This window comes from Ovis canadensis, chromosome 3, assembly GCF_042477335.2.
Source record: "Ovis canadensis isolate MfBH-ARS-UI-01 breed Bighorn chromosome 3, ARS-UI_OviCan_v2, whole genome shotgun sequence".
Taxonomy (NCBI): domain Eukaryota; kingdom Metazoa; phylum Chordata; class Mammalia; order Artiodactyla; family Bovidae; genus Ovis; species Ovis canadensis.
The window spans coordinates 171,487,816-171,510,175 of NC_091247.1; the positions used below are offsets into that span (position 1 = coordinate 171,487,816).

The following is a 22,360-nucleotide window of genomic DNA, read 5'->3' on the forward strand; positions in this document are numbered from 1 at the left end:
AGGCACAAAGTATTGTCAAATCCTAACTTTTGTGGGTTCTGGTGAGTTCAGAGGGTCATATAATGTTATTAATATGTAATTGTATTAATTTATAAGAAGGTCATGGGCTCAGGAAGCTGGTCCCAAAGATGATGTTCATTGCTCTGTGAGTGAGAAAATCCTTTCACTGACCCAAGAGTTGTGTATCCAAGCATCTGTGACAAGCAAACTTATCAGTTTGTAAATAGGGGAACATCTTAGACCCCTCATAGTTCTCAACAAAGTAATACAAAACTTTTAGGAAAGGAAGGATCATCTAATACATACTATTCTGTTATTCTGCATCTTGGTTTTATCAGTTGGCAATATACTTAGTTCTTTCTATATCAGCACATATATATTTAGCTCATTTTTTTTAAAAAAAGCTATCTAGTAGCCAATTCTTTGGATGTATTATACTTAATATAACAAATCCCATATCAATGGACATGATGGTTGATCCCAGTCTTTTGCTATTATAAATAATGCTGCACTGAATATTCTTATATGCATATCTTTAATCACTTGTTCAAATGTATCTGTAGAAGAAGTTTCCAATATGGTCCTATTTAAATGCTTTTTAAAGTTTGATAGTGGAGCAGAGGCTACTAATGGTTCTCTGATACCCATTCTCCATTATTCTAAGAAAGAGAGCCTTGAACTTGGCACACAGGCACCCAGAGTTAAGACTACATGTCTCAACCTCCCGTGGAGCTAGACATAGCCATATAAGTAAGCTCTGGCCAAGGGGATGTCAGGGGAAGTGGTGAGTGCAGCTTCTAGGAAGTGTCCTAAAAAGAAGGAGTATGCACCTCCCTTCCTTATTCTCCCCCTTGCTGGGAGGAATATAGGTGTTATCGCTGGTGCGGAAGTAGCCATCTTGGATAAAGAATACAGACCAGCAACAAGCTGAAAGAAGCCTGGGCCCCTGATGTGAGCTCTCATAGGAGCCGTGGAAAGCTTCTATCCAGAGGTTGTTACTTAAGAGAGAAATAAACTTCTGTCATGTTTAAGTCACTGTTGTTTTATATTTTCTGTCAAGTGCAGCTAAACCTTTTAATTCACAGGGCTACATGTTTTTTCAAAGAGAATGCCTCTAGAGCACCTGTTATCCACAACACATCCTTGGTGTCCAATTTTTAAATCTTTGTCAAATTTATAAGTGATAAAAGGTTATTTTTGTGTATGGACCAATACAAATTCCTTGTCCATTTGTAAAGAAGTGGAAAAATGAAGAGATAAAGGATGATAAAGGAGAAGACAGATTTTGTTAAAGGGTAGTTTTTATGTCCTTTATTATGATGAATAATTGAGCTAATTATTTTATATCATGAAGGACTCTAAGAATGTAGCTAACTGTGACAATTTAATGCCCCTCTGATTTGAAGATTTTTCTTTTCAGTATTATAAAATAGAAGGGAACTTTCTCAGCAGGCAGTTCATAAACTCTTTACATAGAGAGACTACGTCTGATCTTATCACGCAGTCATGCAGTGTTCTCCTTTTCTTATTGCCCAATCCACCACGGAGACTAACCGTACCTAGCTACAAAGCAAGAACCCAGTAATTGATTTCTTCTTTACCTGCAGGAGTCACTGGTGATAGTGACAAAAACTGAGATGACATTTTGTGTCTTGGCCCTGTCCAAAGAAAAGGAAATATATTTTAAAAACTCTATGAACATTACATAATACATAGCACATGTAAAGGGGATCAGTAGTCTCTAGAAGTTATTCTGTCTCTGTATTTTCATATGTATTAATCCCTCTGTTGATCAATGAAGGGCAGGTGATGAACATAAGGGAGAAGAAGAGACACAGCTATTCTTAGAAAGAGATTATAAAGTTCCCAAACTAAACCAATATGATACACCAACCAGGGAAAATAAGTCAAAGTCAGTGAATATTTTTGTTGTACAAAATAGAAATAGCAGGATGACTAAGGGGCTTCCCTGGTGGCTTAGATGGTAAAGAATCTGCCTGCAGCGTGGGAGACCTAGGTTCAATCCCTGGGTCAGGAAGATCCCCTGGAGGAGGGCATGGCAACCCACTCCAGTATTCTTGCCTGGAGAATCCCGTGGACAGAAGAGCCTGGCAGGCTATAGTCCATGGGGTTGCAAAGAGTCAGACATGATTGAGCAACTAAGTACAGCACTCCCAAATGAGAGGGAAAATGTTGTCAGATTGCATAGCAGATGCCTGCAAATTCACATCTAAAATACATGTACAAACCCATCTTCCAATGGAAGAAAAAGTTGGAAAACCAGGGACTGAAAATGGTGGTGTTTGATTGCAAGCCATCAGTTTTAAAGGAAACACAGGCTTGTGATTAAGAGCCTGGACTCTCATGCTTCTTCATCCTTACCCCTCAATTTCCCCATCTTTCAAAAGGGATGGTAAGAATAGCACCTACATCCTGAAATTGTTACAGGAGTTAGCATATGTCTTGCCCTTTGGACAGCATCAGAAGCATAGTAAGTGTCATATAAGTGTAAACTCATGGAGAAAATACTCTAAGAATGGAAGATACTTGGTGTGTTTGAGAACAGCAAGAGACTAGTGGAGCTTAACCAGTGAATAAAGGGGAGAGTGACAGCCAAGGTCAAAGAGACAACAAGACCCTATAGGTCATTTGCTAATTGGAATAAAGATCATTAAATGAATCACTCTGAGTGCTGAGCTGAGAATAGACTACAGAAGAGGCTGAGGGTCAGGTAGGGAGATCTGTGCGATGCTACAGCTATTGAGAGGCAAGAGCTTACGGGGCCTCTTGGGATAGTAGTGGAAGTGGTGATATATTTGGAAAGTAGAGACTGGGACTGGGTGATGGTTTGAATATGGGGTATGAGATGAAGAGCCCAGGAAATAAAGGATGAACTTGCCATCAACAGAGACAGAGAAGACTGTGGGGAAAGGGAAGGTTGGGAAGAACAAAGGTTCACTTTGGAATATGATAAATTTGAGATATCTATTAGACCTCTAAGGGGACTAATATAAATATATACTATTCCAAGTGAACACCATGCTGTTGGGTTTAATTAATTCTTGCATTCTTCTAACATTATGCAATCACATGTGGTCACTGCATTATATAAAAGACAGGTCCTTTGATGCATGTTGTCATAGAGTAGCATGAATGCCACATGGAAAGGCCCTAGCCTTTGGGGACAGGCATGTTTGCATCTTGTTTCTGACTCTTCTTGGCTCTCTCTCTTAGGCCTACCTGATTAAATTCAGCCCATCTAAACTGCTTCTTCCAAGTATGGATACTACTTTTCTTTCAGCCTTTCTTACAGCCTTGTTGTAATTTCCAAACACAGATAATGTATGCAGAGTGCTTACTCATGATAGATGGATAGGGAAATAATTGCTTATACTTTCTTCAAAATAGATATCCAGATCTGTCTTCTTTCTAGTCCACTCTGTCTTATGAACAACCACAGTACTTGGAAAGGAGGGGTAACTGACAATCACTTTCATAAGAAACCCTGAATTAACATTCTTGAAACCAGGTTGTTTGAGAGGAGTAGACCACAAATATTGATACAATTTTGGGGAACCTGACCTACCTTATTGGGTTTCCCAAGTGGCGCTACTGGTAAAGAACCCACCTGCCAGTGCAGGAGACATAAGAGATGCAGGTTTGATCCCTGGGTTGGGAAGATCCCCTGAAGGAGAGCATGACAATCTACTCCAGTATTCTTGCCTAGAGAAACACGTGGACAGAGAAGCCTAGTGGGCTATAGTCCACAAAGTCACAGACTCACCTTAGCACAGATTCTTAATATTCCAAGCTTTGTGGAAGCGGAAGAAAGAGGCAGGGTTTTATATAACCTACAGTCCTAGAGCAACTTTAAATGAATTCCCAATAACAGTATCTAACAGATGTTATTTGAAGCAGTTTATTTGGTTTTCTCAACAAGTCTCTCTATAATTCAATGGAAATGGATTTGCAGATTCTTTGATCAGGAGATAGAAAGCTTTGTCTCTGAAATGCAAACGAAGATTTATACAGGTTCTCTCAGACCCAATACCTTCCAACTTTTTCCCACGTCCTTCCCTCCCACTTGGACAAATACTCAGAGAGGAGGCTATGAACTGTGTCCTTGGATGGTGTAGAGAGACCAGCGCAAGCAATCTTTTTGTTTACCAGAAAGCTGGGAGCCACTAGGTCCTTGGCCTGCTCTGTGACCTGCCTCTCTCAATTAGGTCAGAAGCAGAGCATGGTGATGAGGAAATTACCTTCAGCTTGACCTTACCCCACTGGCGTCAAGCTAGCTCTTTTGTACGGACTTTTCTGTTGACATTTCTGACAGTACCTTTTGCAAACTGAAAAAATAACTGCAGGTCCAGAAGAAGGAAGAGTAGGGGAAAGAAACCGGCCAATGTGAGTCCCATGATGTGAAAAGCACTTTGTAAACTAAGGAGCTGCAGAGATGCTGGTTATTTCTGAGGCTAAATGTGTTATCTTCACCCCTCTATAATTATTTAACAATGACTGGAGGAAAGAAGTCTGCTCTTAACCTTCTTACTTCTGCAAACTTGTTTGCAGGGGCTTTTTTTAGCAATGTTGTCTGTGTGGACTGTAATCAAATACACTCAGTTCACCCACATATAAATCCTCATGAAGAAAAAGGACAACTTCTTTTAGACTTACAAAGAACTTGTAAGCTTTAAATACATGGTATATGCTTTGAAGGACTATCAGTTGAAATCAAGTCTTTAACTTAATTGACCAGCAAGACAAATAACAGGATTAAAATAAACTAACAGTAATAATCATTAATAATAGAGCTAAGCACTGGGCTAAGTAATTAACACACCATCTTATTTAAAGCTCAGGTAAATCCATAAAGTAGAAACAATCATCCCCATGATATAGATGAGAAAATGGAGGCTTAGGGAAATTAAGCAAACTCCCAGGTCAAACAGTTCATAAGTAACAGAACTGGGATTAAGACAAGTTTATCAAACCCCAAAGGCTTCTATATTCCTATAATTTCAACCCATCCTTTATACCTACAATTGCATATATCTGCAAATATGCCTATAAATGCAAAATGTAACTGATTTAGCAGAAATTTTATAAACAAAATGTTAACATTTCTCTATAAATTAATGACTTTATGTGTCTCTATTTTCCACTGTTTCTACTTCTATTATTTCTCTGCTTATATTATACTTTTTAAAACTGTGAAAGACACTTCTGTTTGTGATTGTGTGTCTGAGCTGTGGGTAATCTATAAATTTTTTTTTCTCCTTCAGTGTCTCTTATTTACATTATCTACTTAATTCTTTCCCATTTTCCCCTTCTCACCTGACCTTTTTTTATGGTCATAATATGAAGCTTAAGTATATTCTTATTTATTGTGTTCATTTAAAGGAGTTCTTGCTTTCTATTCTTTGTTATAAATGGCTTATAATGACACAAAATTGACTTTTAGATTTTGTGGTTTTGCCAGCCTCAGCTTTCTTTGATCATATGTTATTTGCATCCATTAAGTGTCTTCCTTTTGACTGTAAAGTCTTTGCTGGGAAGAAAAAGGGCCTTCCTATCTTTGAATGTCCTTCAAGGCCTAACAGAGAGCTTCTAGTAAGTGTATAAACAAAACGAAATATTTAGAAAGTTCAAAATCCTGTGCCTGCCAGTGTATTCACAGCAGCTGACACGCAGGAAGAGATGTGGCTAAGAATTACAGACCATCTTCCTTATACTCGAAAGTGGAAGAAAATGAAGTCGCTCATTCGTGTCCGACTCTTTGCGACCCCATGGACTACAGCCTACCACGCTCCTCTGTCCATGGGGTTTTCCAGGCAAGAATATTGGAGTGGGTTGCCATTTCCTTCTCCAGGAGATTTTCCTCCCAGGGATTGAACCCGGGTCTCCTGCATTGTAGGCACACGCTTTATTCTCTGAGCCACCAGGGAAGTCTCCTCATACTTGAGGTGGTCTCCAATCTTGGTGGCGAATTGAGGGCAGGCCCCACTGTATACAGCTGGGATGGGGGACATCAAGCTGAAACAAGTTTTACCTCAATTGGGATCCAGGAGCGTTTCCAACCTATCCTTCAGGAAGGGGTTAGGGGAAGCTGGGTGGAGGCGCCAATTCTGCAGTCTCGGCTCGATCCTCTCCCACTCCGGTAGTAGGGGATCCGGGAGTGCAGCTGGCCAACCGAAAAGTGTGAGGCACCCGTCACCGTGCTTGCGGCCGCGCGGACCCTGGGGCGACTCCACCCGCAACGCCCCACCACCGGCGCCCCCCACCCCCACCCATCCCCAGGTTCCCTCTGTGAGTGGCCCCTGCGTCCCAGGCTGCCACTCCAGCCCCACTGGGCAGAGGTTTCTCCAAACTCTGACCCCTCCCGGGGCTCCCTCCCAGGTTCTTCCCCCCACCTCCCCATTTTAACTCCTCTGGGGTACCCTAGTCCTCGGTGACACCCTTCCGCCAGGTCACGTGATCTTCGTAGCCCACCTTTCTCTCCCTTCCCACCCCTGAGCTGCAGTTTTCTCATCTGTGAAGTAGGGACAGTAATTCCTACCGCATTTACCCAAAACATGACAAAGTGACCAGGAAAGAGGAGAGTCCATTATAACATTTATTACTAGTCAGCGTTCTTGTCGTTGTACTCTCACTGGCCTCGCGATGGTGGAGGGGAGGCCCGCATCCCTGTCAGTCAGGAAACTCCAAGGCTAGGAGCCCACGCCCCGTCCCGCCCCGCCCCCCGGGCTGGTGGCTGCACCTCTGCCGACCTGCCCCCTCCTCTGCCCGCGGAGCTCAGCGCAAGCCCAGCAGCCTCCCCTAGACCCGGGTTGCATGGCGACATGGCCGGCGGCCACCACCTCTTACTGGAGAATGCGCGGCAAGTGGTGCTGGTGTGCACCCGCGGCGAGCGCTTCCTGGCCGGGGACGCGCTGCGCAGCCTGGAGGTGCTGGAGGGCGCCAGCCTGGTGGTGGGCACGTAAGTGGCCGCGCCTACTGGGCTGCGGGCGCCGCGGGTCGCTTGCTGGGGGGACCAGTCTGCCAAGTACTCTTTCTGTAACTTGTGCACTGTGGAGGGAAAGGTCTCTTCCCTCCCCGCACCCAAGGAGATGGTTGCACGCCTGCCTTTCAGGCGCCTATTGCTAAAGTGTTTGGCCGCTTCGGCTTGTCATTCACTTGAAAAAGCAAAGCACTCTCAAGCTGCGCAACCCACTGAGCCGCATCAGGCTAGCGCCTCTGCTGATAAAATGTGATTGCAGCAATCAGAAGGGGTAGGGGTTCTCGCCAATGCTTCCTGAAGTGTGGACGGGGCCACCTGCCTCAGATGGCCTGAGTTTGCTTTTTTTTAAAGACAGATTTCTGATCCCTCCCCACCCCCTTATCCCCAGATCTGCCCCCCCACCAAGTTTTATTGAGATATAATTGGCATACACCGCTGTATAGATTTAAGGTGAACAGCACAATGAATTGACTTACATACATCGTGAAATTATTACCAGTAAGTACAGTGAGCATCCATCCTTTCATACAAAGTCAAAGAAATAGAAAAAAAAAAGTTTTTCTTTGTGACCAGGACTCTTAGGACTTACTCTCTTAACAACTTTAATGTATAACATGTAGCAGTGTTCATTATATTTATCGTGCTGTACATTACATCCCTAGTACTTATGTATCTTATAACTGGAAGTGTGTACATTTTGATTACTTTGATCCAGTCCCCACCACCTGCTCCACACCTATCCTCAGGTCTTTTGAATCAGGATCTCTATGGGTGGAGTTCTGAGATCTGAATGTTTACAAACTGTATCTCCCACCTGCTTCTACTGTACCCCAAAACTTGAAACCCACAGAAGCCCTTTATGTGGTGATGGTTTGGGGTGATAGAAAATTTAAATTCAGCCACCAGAAAGAGAGGACATTTTCCAGTTATTTTCATTTAACCTTCTGAGAGTAAAAGAACAGCTGAAGCTTGGGAGGCAGACTTGGAGTGGGCCTAGGGGTTGGATTCCCATCTGAATCGAAGAGCCAGTGACACTGAAATTACACGTTTCATCCCGTATCTGAGGCTGCTTAGGGCTGTGTAAGAGCCCAGTGTTTAGGGACTCTATGTGTGTTTAATTAACAAAGGAATAAAAATATTCGCAATGTTATGGTCAAAAATTTGTTAAAATCAGTTAACAAGAATTGCATGGATGTAGGAACTTAGGATAAGTTGATAGCCATACTCCATGGAGTTCCAAGGATCTAGACCCCTACCTTCTTGCTCAGCAGAGCACCCCACTCTTCCTCACAGTCACTCCATCATCCAAGATGGTTGTGCCTTCTCTCATTATGGTGTCTACATTCTAGCCGGTAGGAAGTAGGAAGCGAAGAGAATCCTATTGGCTAGAATTTGGTCACATGGCCTCACCTGGTTGATGGGAGACTTAGAAATGAAGTCTTTATTCTGGGTGGTCAAGACTTCAGCTAAAATTTAGGAATCTAGCACTGTGGGAAAAGGAAACATTGATCTTGGGGAACAACTAGCAATCTCTGCTACACATGACTTTTTGCCTTGCATGTGCCTAGAATCAATTTCCAAAGACAAAAGCTCAAGAAGGAAATACAGTAAATATTGACCCACTGAAAGTAAGTTCATTATACTTACTGGTAATCATTTCATAGTTTAAACCATTGGTCAAATTTTTCACAATACTTCTTCCAAATTTAGTGATAATTTCTTGATTTTTCTTCAGAGATGGGTTCATAAAAGCCATCGGTCCTGCTGATGCTATCCAAAAACAGTTTTCAGGAGAAACATTTCAAGAAAGAATTGACTGTTCTGGGAAATGCATCTTGCCAGGTATTAATCTCTTTTGCAATAAAGGCCTGAAAGCAGTTTTAATAAAGAGGAATAGTAGTACCTTGTTTTAAATAAGTTCTCACAATATATGAAAATATAGTATCTGCCATTTATTGAATTTCTACTAGTAAATGTCTAGCTGCTTTACAGACACATTTTCTTGTTGAATGACACTGAACTGCCTTGTAAGTATCATTGTCTACACATCATAGATTAGAACACTGATGTTTACATGTGAAATATCTTTCCCAAGATCTCTAAACAGGTAAAGGACCAACTGGAATCAAATGCATTGATTCACTCCATTTCTTTCCACTCACATGATGAAAAGAAACCAGCTGTGTTGGGTTTGGGTTTGGGTTCAAAAACTGTCCAAAGAACTTTATTAATTCATTTCATAGGGGAGGCAAATAGGGAAGCTGCCCTCTCTAATTCTAGAATAGACTCTAAATTTGTATAGAGTATGAAACAAAGGACCCATCTCCAGGCAGAAGAAACATAAGCCAAAGAACCCTAGAGGTTTCACCAAATTTCATTTTTATCTTTAGTGATTGACAACAGAATCAGTTTATTCGCCACCATATCCTAAATTGTCTGTGTTTTATGGCTTCCCTGGTGGCTCAGATGGTAAAGAATCTGCCTCCAATGCAGGAAACCTGGATTGGGAAGGTCCCCTGGAAAAGAAAATGACAACCCACTCCAGTATTCTTGCCTGGAAAATCCCACTGACAGAGGAGCCTGGTGGGCTACAGTCCATGGTGTGGCAAAGAGTCAGACACGACTGAGCACTAACACTTCACTCCATCATGGCTTTTATGTAATCATCAGAAACAAAGTTCACACAAATGTTGCGTTTCGTGCAGACATAGAGGCTAGGGTTTATACCTTAAAAATGTGTACTCTGTATATATGACAGAACTTCTACTATCTGGCTCTTGGGGGTCAGGAGAGAAACTCAGGGTGAAATCTCAGGAGAAAAAGCAGAATGTGGTAGAGAAAGCAATCCAAATAGGGACTTTTGGTTTTACTCTAATCAAAGCCACTAATGAACCATTTAATCCATGAAGTACTTTAAATGCTCTGGAAAGATATAGTTTACTGAATTGTACCTGCATAAACAAAAGTTCCAAGTGGTTGCTTTATAGTTTCTCTTTAATTAGAACATATTTCTTTCTTGAAGAAAGATTCATCTTTATTTCATATTTTGCCTTCTCAAAGTGGAGGGTAGGGATTGTATTATTCTTTTTCACACCTAGATTATTCTTTGGTGATAGAGTCCTTGGTTTTGCTCAACTAGTAGGTTTGACATTCTGTTTTAAAAGCTTGTTTGGAGAGCATGGATTTATTGGGCAAAAGGAGCTGTGTTTCTCTAGAGGATGTTTTCATCATGTTGAGTCAGTCTTCCATTAGAGCCTTCTAGACCAACCATGGAGAGTCTTCTTGGAACCGTACAGACACATTCTTTCTCCTCCACCCTCCAAGATGGCTATTACCATCATGCTTTCCCAAGAACCATGTTAGAGTCTGCCTACTGTCTAAGTGCTTTTGATTTCATAACTTTAAACATGATATGATTTATTGATTACAGGTTTAGTGGATGCACACACACATCCAGTATGGGCTGGTGAAAGAGTTCACGAGTTTGCAATGAAGGTAACTGTAGTAAACAATGGCAAATCAAAATAAAGCACAAATATATACAAAACTTTTTCTAGAGTTTGTAGGCTGTTAGACTTTACAGCAAATGTCTACGTGTCTATTTAATGGATTTTTTTTTACTACATTTTTTTTACATAGCTTTGACTATGGAGATAAGTTACTACAAAGTTAACTAATTTATGACTTGGTGCCAAATCTTTATGTTATGCACAGGGCTATCAATAGTTTGAAGTATAATAGTTTTCAAGATATTTTAGCTGCCAAATGCTCCTTTTAAAATAGAGCTTTACCTGGTTTGCTCACTAACTTCCCCTCTTTTTACCCCATTCCATTCCCTGGTAGCCTTTGAAGGGACTCCAGGAAGCAGTTTGAAAATTGCCACTCATTAGGGTCAAAGTTGGAAAAATGTATTATTAATCACAAAATAAAATAAGCTTTATATTGTTCCTACAGAAAAATGAGACATTAAGAAACATAAATTATAGTCTTTTATCAGTCATTAATTAGCCACAGTTAACCCTCACCTCCCTGGTTTGAGCCATGTTCACACTGTTTATTTGCTTGTTTTTAATAGACTTTTTTAGAGCGGTTTTAGGTTCACAGCACAATTGTGGTTCACAGTACAGTTGAGATTTCCCGTATACCACTGGCCCCCAACTTCTGTCCAAAGCACAGCTTTTTCCACTTCAACATCCCTGACCAGAGATGTACATTTGTCAGCATGATGAACCTACATTGGCACATTATTATCACCCGGAGTCCATAGTTCTTGTTACTGTTGACTCTTGCTGTTGTGCATTCTCTGGGTTTGAGGAAATGTCTACTGACATGCATCCACTATTGTAATATCATACAGGGTAATCTTACTGCCCCCCTGAAATCCTCTGTGCTCTGCCTATTCTCTCCTCCTAAAAACTGGCAACTGCGGATCTTTTTACTGTTGCCATAGTTTTGCTTTTTCCAGAATGTCATATGGTTGGAATCCTACAGTATGTAGCCTTTTCAGATTGAGTTTCCTTCATATTTTTTTTCACACTGTTTTTTAAAAAAACTGTACATCCTAACAGCCAAATTGGATGATTTTAGAAAAAAAAAATTTTATTCAAATATTGTCTACCTTTCTCAACAATCTACAACTGTTTTTTAAGACTTTATTAAACCACTGAATTTCAGAGCCAAACATTTAGAGGTTTGCAGTCCAATTCTCTAATTATCTGATGCAGAAAGGGCCGAGCCCACCAGGTTTCTGTGAACATGAAATCCTTGAAGATGATTTATTATAAAACCATTGAAACTTTCCTTAAAAGCTCTAGTTTGCAATAACTTGAATGTGACAGAATTAAGAACAAAGGAAAGGGTGTAGCAGGGAGCCCCCCAGGATGGCGCATTTTGTCTGCACCACCCTCCTTGCAGCTCAGAATAACAGGAGCTCAGCAGGATCTCAGAAAGAGCCTTTTTATTTTCTTGAGTGACAGAGGTCAGGCCTGAAACTCTAGGTGGCCCAGTACTGAGGGGTGGAAATGCTCTGGGCCTGTTGGTGGAGACTCAGATAACGACAGTGGGATGCCCTAATCGCCTAAGCTTCACTTTCTCATAGGTGCAGAGAAGTAGACTGAGATTAGCTGGTACACACTGGGACTAACCGGATTGTTAAAATACTTTTGTACCTGTTGGTAAACTGTCACTACCCTGAGACCCCAGGTCCCTACCACGTCTTCCATCTGTGCTACTCTGGTCCCTTCCTGGCACACCTCTGACCCCCACAACTCCCCACCACCCTAGCAGAGTAGGGACTTCTAGAATTGTGTGTCCCAGCATCCTTTCTGATTGGCTATGGTGCCTATGCCATATCAGTTGTCAATCATGTTGAATATTGTCCCTGGACATAGGTTCTGCGGACCTGCCTACAGCCTCCCTTTATTTTCCAGACCTAAGGGCAAGCCTGTGTGTTCAGTTGGCAGGAGCCACATACATGGACATCCATCAGGCTGGAGGAGGGATCAACTTCACGGTGGAGCGCACCCGCCAGGCCTCTGAGGAGGAGCTGTATAGCTCCTTCCAGCAGCGGCTTGGGTGCATGATGCGGGCGGGGACCACGCTGGTGGAGTGCAAGAGTGGATACGGCCTCAGCCTGGAGACGGAGCTCAAGATGCTGCGGGTGATTGAGCGCGCCCGGCGGGAGTTGGACATCGGCATCTCGGCCACCTACTGCGGAGCCCACTCCGTGCCAAAGTAACCTCAACAGAAGGGACCAGGGTTTAACTTGGGCAGTTGAAAACCAGAAGGGGCCATGTGGAGATGTCTAAATGCGGGCTGTGTTCTCCAAGGGGCAAAGGTGCACCAGCACCTGAACTCCTTCAGAGGAACCAGTAGAGCCTTTGGAAAGGTCTTCTGATTCTAAAGGTCAGTCATCTCACACATATGGTTTCAGGAAGGTGGTCTCCATCAGACCAACCCATTTGCAAGTCTCTTTATGGTGAAGGAAAAAGAGATGTTCACAACTTTTTTTTTTTGGTCAACAAAAAGAAATTGCCCTGATAGGTCCTTTAAAATGACAGATACTCATTTAAGTAGTTACCCATGACAGTGATCACAAAGGCACCTTAGAAATTAACACCCTGTAGAGGTATCTGACGTCAAGATAAGTCACGCTGGTTTTTGTTTTTGTTCATCTGTTTGCTTGTTTAGCAGCAAGCATTTTTGTGTTATTGTTGTAAATGTGTTTTTCAGCTTTTCTCTTTATCTAAAAAGTTCCTCCCATGTGGGATTTGCTGTAGAGAATTCTCTCCCCTTCTGTTCCTGCATCTTGTCTGTCCTGGAATTACTACATCAGAAGGCCCAAATTTCCAGAACCAAAAGATCCAAAAGAAATCCAGGACTACAAAATTCACAGGGTATTCCCTGTGAAGTTTTAAGTTGTGGTAACTTAGATAATAAATGGCACAGGCTTACCAAAATGGTTTAATTATTTAAATAACCCATTTAATTAAATAATATTTAAAGTTAATAAATCATTTCAGGTTTAATAAAAATTTTTATACTTTAGTTTTGTGAACTTTGAAAAATAGAAATTTTAATGTTAATATTTGTTTACCATCCTCAATCAGAGGAACCAAAAAAATTAACATTGAAAATTATTGTGAAAAATTTACAAAATGAATTAAGTAGAAAGAAACATAAATATTGAATATTTACAATGATGTTTGTTGTATGTATTTACCATTTATACTTCTGAAATTATTAAGACTTGAAACTGCACTAAAACTTCTGGGATATCCTGTCTATGACAGTCTGTTTTTTGCTATTTTTTTTTCAGTTGAAAAGGCAATGTGACATGGTAGAATAGTCTCAGACTTTGGAGAGACCTCAGACCTGGGTTTGAATCCAGCTTACCTCCGTCCAACTGGTTGATTTTAAGTTTTGATCATTAATTTTTCTGAACATGAATTGTTCATCTGTAAATCAGCAAAATAATACCGTTCCTATATGGTTGTCTCAAAAATAGAAACAACATATATAAGTACCTATCTCCTCATAGTCCACATCTGTCTACCCACCCAGGTGGTTTTTGCTGAGGGAGAGTTTTCTGTGTGCCAAATACAAGGCTGATGTTTTACAGAAAAATTCTACATCTGCCAGTGAGCCTTTGAGATCTCCTCTTCATCCCCAAAGATAAAGGCCCAGAGGATGCCGCATGACGTCTGCATCATGTGTCCAAAGTTATACAGCCAGCAAGTGGTGGAGCTCTGGGGCTCCCTGCCTCCAAAAGCCCAGCCCATTCTCAGATATAACTACCCAGGAAGTTTAGAATTTCAGGGTCTTCTTCTTGCCCTATGTCTGATGAGACAGAACTCCTTAGGCAGATGTCTCTAGAAACTGTGGAGGAAGAAAAAGTCAGGATGATAGCTGGACCCAGGTAAGGGGCCCACAGTTGGGTGTCAGGGAAGCATCCAGGATGTCCTCTAAGTGTCCTTGACAAGAAGATTCAGGTTTTCAGCCAGGTGGCCTTGCTGACTTTCCCAAGGCAACCCCAGTGTGCCAGAATGGGTGAGCCCTCTGTCTCTCTGCCTCTAGGGCCAGTGTATCCGGAAGTCTTGTCAATGCCTCTGTTAGGCAGGCTTGTCCCAACTGTTAAGAGTCCTGAGTTATAGCTTTGATTCTTTCTTTACTGTTTTGAGGCTCAGGGTAACATATCTGTAGCTTCTCAGGTTCTCCAAGTACCAAAGACCCCTTTCTCCAACAAATTATTATTTTTTTTTTTAATTTTAAAATCTTTAATTCTTACATGCGTTCCCAAACATGACCCCCCCCTCCCACCTCCCTCCCCACAACATCTCTCTGGGTCATCCCCATGCACCAGCCCCAAGCATGCTGCATCCTGCGTCAGACATGGTCTGGCGATTCAATTCTTACATGATAGTATACATGTTAGAATTCCCATTCTCCCAAATCATCCCACCCTCTCCCTCTCCCTCTGAGTCCAAAAGTCCGTTATACACATCTGTGTCTTTTTTCCTGTCTTGCATACAGGGTCGTCATTGCCATCTTCCTAAATTCCATATATATTTGTTAGTATACTGTATTGGTGTTTTTCTTTCTGGCTTACTTCACTCTGTATAATTGGCTCCAGTTTCATCCATCTCATCAGAACTGATTCAAATGAATTCTTTTTAACGGCTGAGTAATACTCCATTGTGTATATGTACCACAGCTTTCTTATCCATTCATCTGCTGATGGACATCTAGGTTGTTTCCATGTCCTGGCTATTATAAACAGTGCTCTTAAACTTGCCTGTGGTGATCTCCTTTTCTTCTCTCAGAGGAAAAACTGCTTCTGAGGCCGCTGATGACATCATCAAAAACCACCTCCCAAGACTGAAGGAACTTGGCAGAAATGGGGAAATACACGTTGACAATATAGATGTGTTCTGTGAAAAGGGTGTCTTTGATCTTGATTCCACCAGAAGAATCCTTCGAAGTGGGAAGGATATAGGGTTACAGATTAACTTCCATGGGGATGAACTCCACCCCATGAAGGCTGCTGAGGTATGGCTGTTCTTTTGCTCTTCTTTTGTCAGCACTCGTGCTATGGAAAACTCAACGAGTTTCTTCAAAGGAAGAAATGACCTTCTGAAAAGATAGAGATGGGGAAATTTGTTACAAATATGTGCAGTTTGGTCTGTTGAGCTTTGGAATCCTTTTTTGCTGATCATTTACTTTTATTATCTCCTCCTGGTGATACTAGTAGGGAAAAAAAAAAAACTTTGTGATCTCATTTACTAAATTCACAACCTGTTTTGATTGCCACTCAAAGTCACCCTAGCACAGTCTCTTAATTTCACATGAAGCTTCTAGAGTTTTTCTGTGGCAGCATTCAGACAAATTTTAGTGGAGCATGCCTTAATAGCGACAGGATGATTTTTAAATTGTTAAGTCTTTCCCAGATTCATTTATTCATACTTGAAAGAGATTCAAAATTCCCTCCAGGTTTCATCTGAGTGACTACCTCTCTGGGATCCTTCCCAAACCTCTCGAAGAGTGGGTTATAGCTCCTCCCTGTCCTTGTTCCACTGTTTAAAATCTCCTCTGTGATCCCTACTGGACATGAACACATTGAGGACCACACCCATGTCTTCTTGTGTCTGTGTGTCTGTGTGTGTGCACACGCTTAGTTGCTCAGTCATGCCTGACCTTACCCAGCCTTATTTCCTGGAGGTTAACACAGTGCCTAGAGTGCAAATGGTCTTTAGAAAGTAAATATTTCTTAAATGAATGAGAACTGGGTCGTCAACAAGATACTTTGGGCTATAAAGAGTGACTGTGAATTAAATGTGAATTAAATCAATAGAAGTTGATAATTCCCTGGATGAGCAAATCAAGTTTGGAAAAGTTGAGAGTGATTCTAAGATCAAAAGGGAACCTACCTTGGGGAGCATTGTCTGCGCTGTCCACAAGCCCCCAGAGCCCCGATCCCAGTGCTCGTCTACCTGAGCCAGATGCTGATGGGGGGCTCTGCTTCCCTGCCCAGGTGTGGGTATCGCAGCCTCCCTGGCTTACAGTGGAATGCCAGAAGCTGTCAGTCTTCTTTCCTTGGGATGCTCATCATGTCACCTTTCAGCCTGGGGTACTGTGCACATGCGCACATGTCAAAATTTGTCCAGTTGAGAAATAATCCACTTTAATACATTCTTATCTGAGCATTACCTCTTCTTGGTTGTCTTCTAACAACCTAGCATAAACTTTTCATCTGGAGGAAAGCCAAATTCAAGAAGATAATCTAGGGACTTCCCTGGTGGTCCAGTGGTTAAGTCTCTATGCGTCCACTGCCAGGGGCCCAAGTTAGGCCCAGGAATTAAGACCCCAAAAGCTGTGAGGTGTGGCAAAAAAAAAGAAGATATGTTCAAATTATACAAATGATTCAGCACTCCTAAAGTCTGTTTTCTCACCTGATCTGTTTTCTGTGAGTGCAATGGCATTCCAGGTACCTTTCTTGTATTTTTATGATGTATAACAACCAGATGTTACTACCAGGATTAGTCAATGTTTTATTTTGATTCATAAGATTCATAAAATTTTAGCAAATGTTTGAAGATCTTGGTAAGCATTTGTGTGTAAGAATAGTTTTTGAAGTAGCATGCTAGCTAAATTTTCAAATGAATGCCCACCATAAACCCTTTACCCACTTGGAGGCTTGTGCTCACAAGAGGTAGTTGGCAATAATGTTTATTTTTGTAGGAAAAACCATATACTGGCACTTTATTGATTTGTTGTTGCTGTGCATGAAACCCCTCTTTCTCTGTCCATTCTGCTTAGCTTGGGGCAGAACTGGGAGCCCAGGCCATCAGTCACCTGGAAGAAGTGAGTGATGAAGGCATCGCTGCCATGGCAACAGCCAGGTGCTGTGCTGTCCTCCTGCCCACTACGGCCTACATGTTGAGGTGAGGGTATTTTCCACCTCCACGCAGGAGCTTCAAGTACAAGCTGTAAAAGCACAGACTTCCCAGATGCCCAAATATTACTTCATCACCCTTACAAATCCCCTTTAAAATGCAGATCAGGAAAACTTAGCTCATGGAAGATGCCAATTGTACGGTGTGATGTATGATGTGATGTTCATAATGAATGACCCCAAGGAAGGAGCTTAGACTCAAATTTCATTTGAGTAATGGGATTACTGGGGAGCATGGAGCTTTATTTTACTTTCTTCCTCATTTCTGGAATTTTCCAATTAAAAAATCAATATACATTACTTTTATAATTAGAAAAGAGGCTTTATACTTTAAAAAACACATATAAGATGATAGAAATATTCTGAATCCGAATGAGTTGCTTTCTAAGATGATGTAAATGGGGACCGTTATCCTCATAAATCCTACAAGTAAGAGGAAAGAAGAGATGTCTAAGTATAGTTTGTGGCATCTCCCCAGGGCTTTGGCTGTGTGCCTTCCATGGATTGAGTCTTTCTCTAGTTGTAAGCAGGGACTACTTCGCTGCAGTGCACAGGCTTCTCATTGCAGTGAGAGGCCTCTTGTTGCAGAGCCCAGGCTCTAGTGCATGGGCTTCAGTATTTGGAGTGCATGGGCTCAGCAATTGTGGTTTGAGGGCTCTAGAGCATGGGCTCAGAAGCTGCGGCACACAGGCTTTGTTGCCCTGCAGCATGTGAAGTCTTGCCCGACCAGGGCTTGGACCGGTGTCCCCTGCATTGGCAGGTAGGCTCCCATCCACTGAGCCACCAGAGAAGTCCTCATTCATCCTTTTAAAAAACATCCAGTTACCCTGCACAAAACAAAGTTCAGTTCACACTGGACTCTTCTCTTTTGCAATAGTTATTACTGAATTAAATCTGTCCTCACCATATTAACTAGTGTCCAGCTTTGTCTATCTTTGATATAACTTTTGAGCCATGTCCTAAAGACTAAATTGTATTTGGTCAAGGAGATCAGGGAAATACTCAGTCCAGGAATAAGCACAAACATTGTACATCTTAGATTCTTGGACCTTCAGATGAATTTTAAAGAACCTACAAAAATGTTTGAGAAACCACCTTCCAAAAAGGAGAGGGAGAGATATGAATTTTAAAATTGCAAAATGAAAGTTGACTTTAAAAGCATTATTTAAACCTTGTTGTTTATATTTGGGAATTCAAAAAAATGTATTATGTTTGAAAACAATTTTCAGTTATTTTTCTTCCTTCACAAGAATCTCTCAGTGTAGTGATTGTCATGATAATCCCCAATAAAAGAAGTTAGTCATACCCAAGTGATTTCAAAAGCAGGATGATAAAAATCAGGAGTCCTGGGGTTATGCTAGATCCCACCACTGGTCACGTAATCTTGAATTTCTGTTTCTTCTTCCAGAACACGGAGGAGTTGGATATCTTATTGTTGTTGTTCAATTGCTAAGTAGTGTCTGACTCTGCGACCCCATGAACATGCCAGGATATCATAAGTCTGCTGCAATTCTGAACACCTATTCTTCAAAATTTCCACTTCTCGAGATTGATATCTTTCTTCCCCCTTCTCTTTAGACTGAAGCAACCTCGAGCCAGGAAAATGTTAGATGAAGGAGTAATAGTCGCCCTGGGCAGCGATTTTAACCCTAATGCATATTGTTTTTCAATGGTAATTATTTTCAACATGCCTTTCTGAGCAGAATGAAACTTCTCCCAAGCATATAAATAATTTAAAACTATTTCACTAACTGGTAAAATGTATCAAAGATCTAAAAATGTCTTCCAGTGAAACAGGAAAAAGAATGTGTAGACAGCAGTATAATTGCATATTTCTGTGCCTCTTGAATGCCTCCAGGTTTAGGGAGAGGAGAGAAGGGTCTATTATGCTTTGATGCAGCCTTGGGCATTGTGGTTTTACAATAACCTATTCTCCCCCTCAGAATTGAATAATCTCAAAGAAGTTTTAGTAAGTAAACATGGAGGTGAGCTTCCTATGACAGTAAGTGACCTTGAAAAGTAGTGTTCGTGCTCGCGTTCAACTCTTTCTGCGACCCCATGGACTGTAGCCCACCAGCCTCCTCTGTCCATGCAATTTTCCAGGCAAGAATACTGGAGTGCATTGCCATTTCCTTCTCCAGGGCGTCTTCCTGACCCAGGGATCAAACCCGCACCTCCTGCTTTGGCAGGCGGATTCTTTACCACTGAGCCATCAGTGAAGACCCTTGAAAAGTAAAAAATAAATATTAAATACATATGGGGTGGGTGGTAAGTAATCTCTGTAATAAAGAAATCTTTCCCAAAGCATAAGAATCTTTTAAAAATTTTTCTCATGTTAATTCAGCCTGCTCCACTTGGGCATTTATCTGTCATTATTTGTTGTGCTTTGTTGAGGAATGTTCTAGGTGGCAGTTGTCTAGTTGCTTCTCTCCAATGCTTTTCTCTTCCCATCTTAGCCAATGGTTATGCATCTGGCATGTGTGAACATGAGAATGTCCATGCCCGAGGCCTTGGCCGCTGCCACCATCAATGCCGCTTATGCCCTGGGAAAATCCCACATACAGGGATCTTTGGAAGTTGGCAAGCAGGGAGATCTCATTATCATCAGTTCACCCAGGTGAGTGTTCTCCCAAGTACGCCATTTTATTGTATGAAAATAAAAGTGTTAGTAGCTTAGTCGTGTCCAACTCTTTTAGACCCCATGGACTGTAGCCCACCAGACTCCTTTGTCCATGGGATTCTCCGGGCAAGAATACTGGAGTGAGTCACCATTCCCTTCTCCAGGGGATCTTCCTGATCAGGGATTGAACCCAGGTCTCCTGCAATGCAGGCAGATTCTTTACTGTCTGAGCCACTGGGGAAGCCCCATTTTACTGTATGCCCACCATCATATGAAGACTTGGTTAAAACCCTTTTCCACTGATGATTCATGTCAGGCTCTGTGTAAGCTCAGAGAAGCTACCAAGTCTTATTGTCACACTTTTCTAAGCAAAAAGTCTCCCTCCAGGTCCTAAACTGCAGGGTAGACCAACTTTTCTGGTCTCCTCACCTGTCTTGCATCTTTCATAGATCTCTGGGTTTCTGCTCTGTTTACCTGCACCTTGGACTTGTGCTGCTCTTTGACATGTGTCTTTGTTTTTCTTCTTGTGTTCTGACCTTTTCTGCTTGTGCTGAGCCATGCAGGTCACAACTCTAGCTTGTCACCCTGGTTCTAATTCCTTACCTCTCTGACTTCTCATTCCTACTGCATCCCAAAAGCTTTGCTTCAGTTATTCTGCCTCTGGTTTTGTACTATTCACCCACAGTCTGCTGCCTCGTGGACCTCCAATGTAACAATTTGAGTCTTATTGTTATAAATCTTAAACTTGTGAATTCTGTGGTGTCTGGACAACAGCAAGTCTCTCCCAGCTCTTGGACTTCATGTTCAACCAAAGAGGGTGGCTCCATAATTCTACTCTTGAGGATCATAAGCCATTGTCTCATGGAAAGTAATGCTAATGTTACCATTTATGCATCATTTAACTGAATCAAATATTTTAAGATCAGATATTTAATATCATTAAACAATATTTGATTTATCATAGACTGATTATCATGGTACTCTATCATTTTTTTAAAAGCCCAAATATTAACTACTAAGTATACATAAATTTTTAGAGACTGTATTTTGAAATTAGCGTTTATTGACAAAATAATCATTTTGACTTGTATGCATTAATGTTTCATTTCTTTCTAGATGGGAGCATTTGATTTACCAGTTTGGAGGCCATCATGAATTAATTGATTATGTTATAGCTAAAGGAAAAGTCATCTATAAAAAATGATAGATCTATAAGGAAAGAGGAGACTCTTCGACTGCATAAGTCAATACAGTTATATTAAGAGTTAAAATACCTTAGTGGTTTAGCAGAATGATGTCACTTAAATATATTTCAATATTTTGTTAATCCAGTTGAAAAACCAAAGGGATTCACTTATTTTTACAGGTGCACATAGACATATAATCAGGTAAACAATTTGTGATGATAGTCTCAAACATTAACTTCACAAAGGCTTGTTATTAATATTCTGCAGATTAATTCGTTAGTGTCCTCTGAGGGGAGGGTATTCTTCTGTTTCTGATTTCTTCTCAACCCTTACAATAGAGCTTCATGGAAGAGTTCAAGACTTGTCATTTTACACACAAGTACAAGGACCTTCTTTTAATGGATGCATTTTGATCAAATCCAATAATACAGTTTTTTAAAATTGTTTTTAAGCTTTTGATTCTTCACATTAATTGCAAATGTCTGAAAAATTTTATAGCTATTAATAAATATTTGCTGTCCCTATTATTGTTGTTTTTTACAGCAACACGAGAAACCAGTCAGTGGTGTTGTCTATTAGAGCTTTTAAGGAAGTGAACAGATTACAGAAGAAAGTGGATTACATACAGAAAAAGTGGATGACTACATAAATGGGTGTCTCTAAAGCCTTATGGGTTTACTTGAAATCTTTTAAAATGCTTTCATCATCTTAATAATCATAGCGTCATGATCAAACTATGTTCTGTTTAGGAAGAGATGACTAGACAAGTAAGTTCAGTCAGTTCAGTTGCTCAGTCATGTCTGACTCTTTGTGACCCCATGAACTGCAGCATGCCAGGCCTCCCTGTCCATCACCAACTCCGGGAGTCCACCCAAACCCATGTCCATTGAGTCGGTGATGCCATCCAACCATCTCATCCTCTGTCGTCCCCTTCTCCTCCTGCCCTCAATCTTTCCCAGCATCAGGGTCTTTTCCAACGAGTTAGCTCTTCACATCAGGTAGACAAAGTATTGGAGTTTTAGCTTCAACATCAGTCCTTTCAATGAACACCCAGGACTGATCTCCTTTAGGATGGACTGGTTGGATCTCCTTGCAGTCCAAGGGAC

At 41.4% G+C, this 22,360-nt stretch overlaps 2 protein-coding genes across 5 annotated transcripts in view; one reads left to right on the plus strand and one right to left on the minus strand.

The window, feature by feature from the left end:
* CCDC38 (coiled-coil domain containing 38) overlaps nt 1-6,200 on the minus strand; it is a 34,544-nt gene extending 28,344 nt beyond the window's left edge. The window contains exons 1-2 of the mRNA XM_069585099.1: nt 6,050-6,200; nt 1,602-1,658 (exon numbers count right to left, since the gene is read on the minus strand). Of these exons, the coding sequence (XP_069441200.1) occupies nt 1,602-1,644 (43 nt within the window). The 5' untranslated portion in view covers nt 1,645-1,658; nt 6,050-6,200. The remainder of the gene's footprint in view (nt 1-1,601; nt 1,659-6,049) is intronic.
* On the plus strand, nt 6,151-21,918 carry AMDHD1 (amidohydrolase domain containing 1). 4 transcript variants are annotated; one of them, XM_069585100.1, is made up of 9 exons: nt 6,151-6,976; nt 8,733-8,839; nt 10,428-10,492; nt 12,453-12,730; nt 15,319-15,544; nt 17,312-17,436; nt 19,026-19,119; nt 19,904-20,064; nt 21,184-21,778. In XM_069585100.1, the coding sequence occupies exons 1-9, from the start codon at nt 6,840-6,842 to the stop codon at nt 21,269-21,271; spliced, it is 1,281 nt and encodes a 426-aa protein (XP_069441201.1). In that variant the 5' UTR covers nt 6,151-6,839; the 3' UTR covers nt 21,272-21,778. The 4 variants fall into 4 exon arrangements, with proteins under 4 accessions (XP_069441201.1, XP_070148418.1, XP_069441203.1 ...); XM_070292317.1 differs by lacking the exon at nt 21,184-21,778 and adding an exon at nt 21,798-21,918 and having other exon boundaries at nt 6,710-6,976; XM_069585102.1 differs by lacking the exon at nt 10,428-10,492 and having other exon boundaries at nt 6,765-6,976.
* Nucleotides 21,919-22,360: the final 442 nt, after the last annotated feature.